At 44.7% G+C, this 11,674-nt stretch overlaps 1 protein-coding gene across 1 annotated transcript in view; it reads right to left on the reverse strand.

Annotated features, from left to right (window-relative positions):
• LOC129849769 (voltage-dependent T-type calcium channel subunit alpha-1H-like) overlaps positions 1–11,648 on the reverse strand; it is a gene marked incomplete at its 3' end in the record, with an annotated part of 20,221 nt that extends 8,573 nt beyond the window's left edge. The window contains exons 1-4 of the mRNA XM_055916525.1: positions 10,779–11,648; positions 9,723–9,908; positions 5,969–6,086; positions 4,055–4,210 (exon numbers count right to left, since the gene is read on the reverse strand). Of these exons, the coding sequence (XP_055772500.1) occupies positions 4,055–4,210; positions 5,969–6,086; positions 9,723–9,908; positions 10,779–10,864 (546 nt within the window). The remainder of the gene's footprint in view (positions 1–4,054; positions 4,211–5,968; positions 6,087–9,722; positions 9,909–10,778) is intronic.
• Between the last annotated feature and the right edge of the window lie 26 nt (positions 11,649–11,674).

Here is an 11,674-nt window from a genome sequence, read left to right on the forward strand (position 1 = left end):
CCCCATAGAATCCTGTAGAAACTAGTAGAACCCCATAGAATCCTGTAGAAACTAGTAGAACCCCATAGAATCCTGTAGAAACTAGTAGAACCCCATAGAATCCTGTAGAAACTAGTAGAACCCCATAGAATCCTGTAGAAACTAGTAGAACCCCATAGAATCCTGTAGAAACTAGTAGAACCCCATAGAATCCTGTAGAAACTAGTAGAACCCCATAGAATCCTGTAGAAACTAGTAGAACCCCATAGAATCCTGTAGAAACTAGTAGAACCCCATAGAATCCTGTAGAAACTAGTAGAACCCCATAGAATCCTGTAGAAACTAGTAGAACCTAGTAGTAGTACCCCATAGAATCCTGTAGAAACTAGTAGAACCCTATAGAATCCTGTAGAAACTAGTAGAACCCCATAGAATCCTGTAGAAACTAGTAGAACCCCATAGAATCCTGTAGAAACTAGTAAAACCCCATAGAATCCTGTAGAAACTAGTAGAACCCCATAGAATCCTGTAGAAACTAGTAGAACCCCATAGAATCCTGTAGAAACTAGTAAAACCCCATAGAATCCTGTAGAATGTAGTAGAACCCCATAGAATCCTGTAGAAACTAGTAGAACCCCATAGAATCCTGTAGAAACTAGTAGAACCCCATCGAATCCTGTAGAAACTAGTAGAACCTAGTAGTAGAACCCCATAGAATCCTGTAGAAACTAGTAGAACCTCATAGAATCCTGTAGAAACTAGTAGAACCCCATAGAATCCTGTAGAAACTAGTAGAACCCCATAGAATCCTGTAGAAACTAATAGAACCCCATAGAATCCTAGAAACGAGTAGAACCTAGTAGTAGAACCCCATAGAATCCTGTAGAAACTAGTAGAACCCTATAGAATCCTGTAGAAACTAGTAGAACCCCATAGAATCCTGTAGAAACTAGTAGAACCCCATAGAATCCTGTAGAAACTAGTAAAACCCCATAGAATCCTGTAGAAACTAGTAGAACCCCATAGAATCCTGTAGAAACTAGTAGAACCCCATAGAATCCTGTAGAAACTAGTAGAACCCCATAGAATCCTGTAGAAACTAGTAGAACCCCATAGAATCCTGTAGAAACGAGTAGAACCTAGTAGTAGAACCCCATAGAATCCTGTAGAAACTAGTACAACCCCATAGAATCCTGTAGAAACTAGTAGAACCCTATAGAATCCTGTAGAAACTAGTAGAACCCCATAGAATCCTGTGGAAACTAGTAGAACCCCATAGAATCCTGTAGAAACTAGTAGAACCCCATAGAATCCTGTAGAAACTAGTAGAACCCCATAGAATCCTGTAGAAACTAGTAGAACCCCATAGAATCCTTTAGAAACTAGTAGAACCCCATAGAATCCTGTAGAAACTAGTAGAACCCCATAGAATCCTGTAGAAACTAGTAGAACCCCATAGAATCCTGTAGAAACTAGTAGAGCCCCATAGAATCCTGTAGAAACTAGTAGAACCTAGTAGTAGAACCCCATAGAATCCTGTAGAAACTAGTAGAACCCCCTAGAATCCTGTAGAAACTAGTAGAACCCCATAGAATCCTGTAGAAACTAGTAGAACCCCATAGAATCCTGTAGAAACTAGTAGAACCCCATAGAATCCTGTAGAAACTAGTAGAACCCCATAGAATCCTGTAGAAATTAGTAGAACCTAGTAGTAGAACCCCATAGAATCCTTTAGAAACTAGTAGAACCCCATAGAATCCTGTAGAAACTAGTAGAACCCCATAGAATCCTGTAGAAACTAGTAGAACCCCATAGAATCCTGTAGAAACTAGTAGAACCCCATAGAATCCTGTAGAAACTAGTAGAACCCCATAGAATCCTGTAGAAACTAGTAGAACCCCATAGAATCCTGTAGAAACTAGTAGAACCCCATAGAATCCTGTAGAAACTAGTAGAACCCCATAGAATCCTGTAGAAACGAGTAGAACCTAGTAGTAGAACCCCATAGAATCCTGTAGAAACTAGTAGAACCCTATAGAATCCTGTAGAAACTAGTAGAACCCCATAGAATCCTGTAGAAACTAGTAGAACCCCATAGAATCCTGTAGAAACTAGTAAAACCCCATAGAATCCTGTAGAAACTAGTAGAACCCCATAGAATCCTGTAGAAACTAGTAGAACCCCATAGAATCCTGTAGAAACTAGTAGAACCCCATAGAATCCTGTAGAAAGTAGTAGAACCCCATAGAATCCTGTAGAAACGAGTAGAACCTAGTAGTAGAACCCCATAGAATCCTGTAGAAACTAGTAGAACCCCATAGAATCCTGTAGAAACTAGTAGAACCCTATAGAATCCTGTAGAAACTAGTAGAACCCCATAGAATCCTGTGGAAACTAGTAGAACCCCATAGAATCCTGTAGAAACTAGTAGAACCCCATAGAATCCTGTAGAAACTAGTAGAACCCCATAGAATCCTGTAGAAACTAGTAGAACCCCATAGAATCCTTTAGAAACTAGTAGAACCCCATAGAATCCTGTAGAAACTAGTAGAACCCCATAGAATCCTGTAGAAACTAGTAGAACCCCATAGAATCCTGTAGAAACTAGTAGAACCCCATAGAATCCTGTAGAAACTAGTAGAACCTAGTAGTAGAACCCCATAGAATCCTGTAGAAACTAGTAGAACCCCATAGAATCCTGTAGAAACTAGTAGAACCCCATAGAATCCTGTAGAAACTAGTAGAACCCCATAGAATCCTGTAGAAACTAGTAGAACCCCATAGAATCCTGTAGAAACTAGTAGAACCCCATAGAATCCTGTAGAAATTAGTAGAACCTAGTAGTAGAACCCCATAGAATCCTTTAGAAACTAGTAGAACCCCATAGAATCCTGTAGAAACTAGTAGAACCCCATAGAATCCTGTAGAAACTAGTAGAACCCCATAGAATCCTGTAGAAACGAGTAGAACCTAGTAGTAGAACCCCATAGAATCCTGTAGAAACTAGTAGAACCCTATAGAATCCTGTAGAAACTAGTAGAACCCCATAGAATCCTGTAGAAACTAGTAGAACCCCATAGAATCCTGTAGAAACTAGTAAAACCCCATAGAATCCTGTAGAAACTAGTAGAACCCCATAGAATCCTGTAGAAACTAGTAGAACCCCATAGAATCCTGTAGAAACTAGTAGAACCCCATAGAATCCTGTAGAAAGTAGTAGAACCCCATAGAATCCTGTAGAAACGAGTAGAACCTAGTAGTAGAACCCCATAGAATCCTGTAGAAACTAGTAGAACCCCATAGAATCCTGTAGAAACTAGTAGAACCCTATAGAATCCTGTAGAAACTAGTAGAACCCCATAGAATCCTGTGGAAACTAGTAGAACCCCATAGAATCCTGTAGAAACTAGTAGAACCCCATAGAATCCTGTAGAAACTAGTAGAACCCCATAGAATCCTGTAGAAACTAGTAGAACCCCATAGAATCCTTTAGAAACTAGTAGAACCCCATAGAATCCTGTAGAAACTAGTAGAACCCCATAGAATCCTGTAGAAACTAGTAGAACCCCATAGAATCCTGTAGAAACTAGTAGAACCCCATAGAATCCTGTAGAAACTAGTAGAACCTAGTAGTAGAACCCCATAGAATCCTGTAGAAACTAGTAGAACCCCATAGAATCCTGTAGAAACTAGTAGAACCCCATAGAATCCTGTAGAAACTAGTAGAACCCCATAGAATCCTGTAGAAACTAGTAGAACCCCATAGAATCCTGTAGAAACTAGTAGAACCCCATAGAATCCTGTAGAAATTAGTAGAACCCCATAGAATCCTGTAGATACTAGTAGAACCCCATAGAATCCTGTAGAAACTAGTAGAACCCCATAGAATCCTGTAGAAACTAGTAGAACCCCATATAATCCTTTAGAAACTAGTAGAACCCCATAGAATCCTGTAGAAACTAGTAGAACCCCATAGAATCCTGTAGAAACTAGTAGAACCCCATAGAATCCTGTAGAAACTAGTAGAACCCCATAGAATCCTGTAGAAACTAGTAGAACCCAGCAGAACACTTGCCTCCGCCTGGAAGCCCTCCACCAAGATGGCCACCAGCAGGTTGAAGAGGACGTAGTTCCCAAAGGTCATCAGAGCTACAAAGTAGAGAGCAGCGAGAGGAGAGGTGGAGGCCATGCCATTATACAGGACCACATTCCAGTCCTCCTGAGTCAGGATCTATAGACAGAGAGAGAGGAGAGAGGGATGAGAGAGGAGAGAGGAGAGGAGAGAGGGATGAGAGAGGAGAGAGGAGAGAGAGGGATGAGAGAGGAGGGAGGAGAGAGAGGGATGAGAGAGGAGGGAGGAGAGAGAGGGATGAGAGAGGAGAGAGGGATGAGAGAGGAGAGAGGAGAGAGAGGGATGAGAGAGGAGAGAGGAGAGAGAGGGATGAGAGAGGAGAGAGGAGAGAGGGATGAGAGAGGAGAGAGGAGAGAGAGGGATGAGAGAGGAGAGAGGAGAGAGAGGGATGAGAGAGGAGAGAGGAGAGAGGGATGAGAGAGGAGAGAGGAGAGAGAAGGATGAGAGAGGAGAGAGGAGAGAGGGATGAGAGAGGAAAGAGGAGGGATGAGAGAGGAGAGAGAGGGTTGGGAGAGGAGAGAAGAGGGATGAGAGAGGTGGGATGAGAGAGGAGAGAAGAGGGATGAGAGAGGAGAGAGGAGGGATGAGAGAGGAGAGAGAGGGATGAGAGAGAAGAGAGAGGGATGAGAGAGGAGAGAGGAGGGATGAGAGAGGAGAGAGAGAGGAGAGAGAGGGATGAGAGAGGAGAGAGAGGGATGAGAGAGGAGAGAGAGGGAGGAGAGGAGGGATGAGAGAGGAGAGAGGAGAGAGAGGGATGAGAGAGGAGGGAGGATAGAGAGGGATGAGAGAGGAGAGAGAGGGATGAGAGAGGAGAGAGGAGAGAGAGAGGAGAGAGGAGAGAGAGGGATGAGAGAGGAGAGAGGAGAGAGGAGAGAGAGGGATTAGAGAGGAGAGAGGAGAGAGGGATGAGAGAGGAGAGAGGAGAGAGAGGGATGAGAGAGGAGAGAGGAGAGAGGGATGAGAGAGGAGAGAGGAGAGAGAGGGATGAGAGAGGAGAGAGGGATGAGAGAGGAGAGAGGAGGGATGAGAGAGGAGAGAGAGGGATGAGAGAGGAGAGAAGAGGGATGAGAGAGGTGGGATGAGAGAGGAGAGAAGAGGGATGAGAGAGGAGAGAGGAGGGATGAGAGAGGAGAGAGGAGGGATGAGAGAGGAGAGAGAGGGATGAGAGAGGAGAGAGAGGGATGAGAGAGGAGAGAGGAGGGATGAGAGAGGAGAGAGAGGGATGAGAGAGGAGGGATGAGAGAGGAGAGAGAGGGATGAGAGAGCAGAGAAGAGGGATGAGAGAGGAGAGATGAGAGATGAGAGAGGAGAGAGGAGGAGAGAGGAGGGATGAGAGAGGAGAGAGAGGGATGAGAGAGGAGAGAGAGGGATGAGAGAGGAGAGAGAGGGATGAGAGAGGAGAGGGAGGGATGAGAGAGGAGGGATGAGAGATGAGAGAGGAGGGATGAGAGAGGAGAGAAGAGGGATGAGAGGAGGGATAAGAGAGGAGAGAGGGATGAGAGAGGAGATAGAGGGATGAGAGAGGAGGGATGAGAGATGAGAGAGGAGAGAGGAGGGATGAGAGAGGAGAGAGAGGGATGAGAGCGGAGAGAGAGGGATGAGAGAGGAGAGAGAGGGATGAGAGAGGAGAGAAGAGGGATGAGAGAGGGATGAGAGGAGGGATGAGAGAGGAGAGAGGAGGGATGAGAGAGGGATGAGAGGAGGGATGAGAGAGGAGAGAGGAGGTATGAGAGAGGGATGAGAGAGGGATGAGAGAGGAGAGAGAGGGATGAGAGAGGAGAGAGAGGGATGAGAGGAGGGATGAGAGAGGAGAGAGTGGGATGAGAGGCCAGCCAGCCAGCGTGCGTGTGTGTGTACCTGGAACACAGTGACGATAGCCCAGAGCAGCGAGTCAAAGTTCTTCCTGTCAGGTAGCGTGTCTCCACTGTCCAGCTTCAGACCAAACTTACAGCCAAACAGATGCATGCCGAGGATACTGCAACACACACACACACACACACACACACACACACACACACACACACACACACACACACAATATACACATGTTGTCATCTAAGATCTGACAACACACGAGACTATGATGTCATCTAAGATCTGACAACACACGAGACTATGATGTCATCTAAGATCTGACAACACACGAGACTATGATGTCATCTAAGACCTGACAACATACCTGACTATGATGTCATCTAAGACCTGACAACACACCTGACTATGATGTCATCTAAGACCTGACAACATACCTGACTATGATGATGATGTCATCTAAGACCTGACAACATACCTGACTCTGATGTCATCTAAGACCTGACAACACACCTGACTCTGATGTCATCTAAGACCTGACAACATACCTGACTATGATGATGATGTCATCTAAGACCTGACAACATACCTGACTATGATGATGATGTCATCTAAGACCTGACAACATACCTGACTATGATGATGATGTCATCTAAGACCTGACAACATACCTGACTATGATGATGATGTCATCTAAGACCTGACAACATACCTGACTATGATGTCATCAAAGACCTGACAACATACCTGACTATGATGTCATCTAAGACCTGACAACATACCTGACTATGATGTCATCTAAGACCTGACAACATACCAGACTATGATGATGATGTCATCTAAGACCTGACAACATACCTGACTCTGATGTCATCTAAGACCTGACAACATACCTGACTATGATGATGATGTCATCTAAGACCTGACAACATACCTGACTATGATGATGATGTCATCTAAGACCTGACAACATACCTGACTATGATGATGATGTCATCTAAGACCTGACAACATACCTGACTATGATGTCATCTAAGACCTGACAACATACCTGACTATGATGATGATGTCATCTAAGACCTGACAACATACCTGACTATGATGTCATCTAAGACCTGACAACATACCTGACTATGATGATGATGTCATCTAAGACCTGACAACATACCTGACTATGATGTCATCTAAGACCTGACAACACACCAGACTATGATGATGATGTCATCTAAGACCTGACAACATATCTGACTATGATGATGATGTCATCTAAGATCTGACAACACACGAGACTATGATGTCATCTAAGACCTGACAACATACCTGACTATGATGTCATCTAAGACCTGACAACACACCTGACTATGATGATGATGTCATCTAAGACCTGACAACATACCTGACTATGATGTCATCTAAGACCTGACAACATACCTGACTATGATGATGATGTCATCTAAGACCTGACAACATACCTGACTATGATGTCATCTAAGACCTGACAACATACCTGACTATGATGATGATGTCATCTAAGACCTGACAACATACCTGACTATGATGTCATCTAAGACCTGACAACACACCTGACTCTGATGTCATCTAAGACCTGACAACATACCTGACTATGATGATGATGTCATCTAAGACCTGACAACATACCTGACTATGATGATGATGTCATCTAAGACCTGACAACATACCTGACTATGATGTCATCTAAGACCTGACAACACACCTGACTATGATGTCATCTAAGACCTGACAACATACCTGACTATGATGATGATGTCATCTAAGACCTGACAACATACCTGAGATGTCATCTAAGACCTGACAACATACCTGACTATGATGATGATGTCATCTAAGACCTGACAACATACCTGACTATGATGTCATCTAAGACCTGACAACATACCTGACTATGATGTCATCTAAGACCTGACAACATACCTGACTATGATGTCATCTAAGACCTGACAACATACCTGACTATGATGTCATCTAAGACCTGACAACATACCTGATGATGATGATGATGTCATCAAAGACCTGACAACAAACCTGACTATGATGTCATCTAGGACCTGACAACATACCAGACTATGATGATGATGTCATCTAAGACCTGACAACATACCTGACTATGATGTCATCTAAGACCTGACAACATACCAGACTATGATGATGATGTCATCTAAGACCTGACAACATACCTGACTCTGATGTCATCTAAGACCTGACAACATACCTGACTATGATGATGATGTCATCTAAGACCTGACAACATACCTGACTATGATGTCATCAAAGACCTGACAACATACCTGACTATGATGTCATCTAAGACCTGACAACATACCTGACTATGATGTCATCTAAGACCTGACAACATACCAGACTATGATGATGATGTCATCTAAGACCTGACAACATACCTGACTCTGATGTCATCTAAGACCTGACAACATACCTGACTATGATGATGATGTCATCTAAGACCTGACAACATACCTGACTATGATGATGATGTCATCTAAGACCTGACAACATACCTGACTATGATGATGATGTCATCTAAGACCTGACAACATACCTGACTATGATGTCATCTAAGACCTGACAACATACCAGACTATGATGATGATGTCATCTAAGACCTGACAACATACCTGACTATGATGATGATGTCATCTAAGACCTGACAACATACCTGACTATGATGATGATGTCATCTAAGACCTGACAACACACCAGACTATGATGATGATGTCATCTAAGACCTGACAACATACCTGACTATGATGATGATGTCATCTAAGACCTGACAACATACCTGACTATGATGATGATGTCATCTAAGACCTGACAACATACCTGACTATGATGTCATCTAAGACCTGACAACATACCAGACTATGATGATGATGTCATCTAAGACCTGACAACATACCTGACTATGATGTCATCTAAGACCTGACAACATACCAGACTATGATGATGATGTCATCTAAGACCTGACAACATACCTGACTCTGATGTCATCTAAGACCTGACAACATACCTGACTATGATGATGATGTCATCTAAGACCTGACAACATACCTGACTATGATGATGATGTCATCTAAGACCTGACAACATACCTGACTATGATGATGATGTCATCTAAGACCTGACAACATACCTGACTATGATGTCATCTAAGACCTGACAACATACCAGACTATGATGATGATGTCATCTAAGACCTGACAACATACCTGACTATGATGATGATGTCATCTAAGACCTGACAACATACCTGACTATGATGATGATGTCATCTAAGACCTGACAACACACCAGACTATGATGATGATGTCATCTAAGACCTGACAACACACCTGACTATGATGTCATCTAAGACCTGACAACATACCTGACTATGATGATGATGTCATCTAAGACCTGATAACACACCTGACTATGATGTCATCTAAGACCTGACAACATACCTGACTATGATGATGATGTCATCTAAGACCTGACAACACACCTGACTATGATGTCATCTAAGACCTGACAACATACCTGAATATGAAGACGATGTCAGAGGGTCTCTACATACCTGAGTATGATGATGATGTCATCTAAGACCTGACAACATACCTGAATATGAACACGATGTCAGAGGGTCTCTACATACCTGAGTATGAAGACGATGTCAGAGGGTCTCTACATACCTGAGTATGAAGACGATGTCAGAGGGTCTCTACATACCTGAGTATGAAGACGATGTCAGAGGGTCTCTACATACCTGAATATGAAGATGAAGAGCATGAGCAGCATGCAGAAGGTGGCTACGTTGTCCATAGTCTTCATCAGAACCACCAGCTGTCTGCGCAGGGCGGGCAGGAACCTGACCAGCTTTAGGACACGCAGCAGACGGAACGTACGCAGGACTGACAGACCGCCGTCCGCCTGCCCAATGATCTCCCATACACTTTGAGAGAAACACATGAAACGTTACAGCTAGCTTTGCATCGAGCAGCAAGGTACAGCTAGTTGAGCATTGAGCAGCAAGGTACAGCTAGCTTAGCATCGAGCAGCAAGGTACAGCTAGTTGAGCATTGAGCAGCAAGGTACAGCTAGCTTAGCATCGAGCAGCAAGGTACAGCTAGTTGAGCATTGAGCAGCAAGGTACAGCTAGCTTAGCATCGAGCAGCAAGGTACAGCTAGCTTAGCATCGAGCAGCAAGTCATAGCAAGCTTAGCATCGAGCAGCAAGTTATAGCTAGCTTAGCATCGAGCAGCAAGGTACAGCTAGCTTTGCATCGAGCAGCAAGGTACAGCTAGTTGAGCATCGAGCAGCAAGGTACAGCTAGCTTAGCATCGATCAGCAAGTCATAGCTAGCTTAGCATCGAGCAGCAAGGTACAGCTAGCTTTGCATCGAGCAGCAAGGTACAGCTAGTTGAGCATCGAGCAGCAAGGTACAGCTAGCTTAGCATCGAGCAGCAAGTTACAGCTAGTTGAGCATCGAGCAGCAAGGTACAGCTAGCTTAACATCGAGCAGCAAGGTACAGCTAGCTTAGCATCGAGCAGCAAGGTACAGCTAGCTTCGCATCGAGCAGCAAGTTACAGCTAGTTGAGCATCGAGCAGCAAGGTACAGCTAGCTTAACATCGAGCAGCAGGTTATAGCTAGCTTAGCATCGAGCAGCAAGTTACAGCTAGTTTAGCATCGAACACCAAGTCCTAGCTAGCTTAGCATCGAGCAGCAAGGTACAGCAAGCTTATAGCACCAAGCATTAACTCCTGGAAAAGGGTTTGGTGAATGATACATGCAGATATTTTCCTGGAAGCACGGACACACACCTAATGATGACGATGACGCTGTCAAAGCCGTTGTACGGGTTCCTGATGTAGCCGAAGAGACCGAAGGCCAGCAGCTTCAGCAGCATCTCCAGACTGAAGAGACTGGTGAACACTAGATTACTGATCTCTAGGATGTCAGTCAGCTCCTGGGGCTAGGGGGGAGGGAGGGAGAGAAGGAGACTGGTGAACACTAGATTACTGATCTCTAGGATGTCAGTCAGCTCCTGGGGCTAGGGGGGAGGGAGGGAGAGAGAGAGACTGGTGAACACTAGATTACTGATCTCTAGGATGTCAGTCCGCTCCTGGGGCTAGGGGGGAGGGAGGGAGAGAGAGAGACTGGTGAACACTAGATTACTGATCTCTAGGATGTCAGTCAGCTCCTGGGGCTAGGGGGGAGGGAGGGAGAGAAGAGAGACTGGTGAACACTAGATTACTGATCTCTAGGATGTCAGTCAGCTCCTGGGGCTAGGGGGGAGGGAGGGAGAGAGAGAGACTGGTGAACACTAGATTACTGATCTCTAGGATGTCAGTCAGCTCCTGGGGCTAGGGGGGAGGGAGGGAGAGAGAGAGACTGGTGAACACTAGATTACTGATCTCTAGGATGTCAGTCAGCTCCTGGGGCTAGGGGGGAGGGAGGGAGAGAGAGAGACTGGTGAACACTAGATTACTGATCTCTAGGATGTCAGTCAGTTCCTGGGGCTAGGGGGAAGGGAGGGAGAGAAGAGAGACTGGTGAACACTAGATTACTGATCTCTAGGATGTCAGTCAGCTCCTGGGGCTAGGGGGGAGGGAGGGAGAGAGAGAGAAAGAGAGAGAGAGAGAGAGAGTGGTGAACACTAGATTACTGATCTCTAGGATGTCAGTCAGTTCCTGGGGCTAGGGGGGAGGGAGGGAGA

The sequence above is a fragment of the Salvelinus fontinalis genome, unplaced genomic scaffold (genome assembly GCF_029448725.1).
Source record: "Salvelinus fontinalis isolate EN_2023a unplaced genomic scaffold, ASM2944872v1 scaffold_1665, whole genome shotgun sequence".
NCBI lineage: Eukaryota > Metazoa > Chordata > Actinopteri > Salmoniformes > Salmonidae > Salvelinus > Salvelinus fontinalis.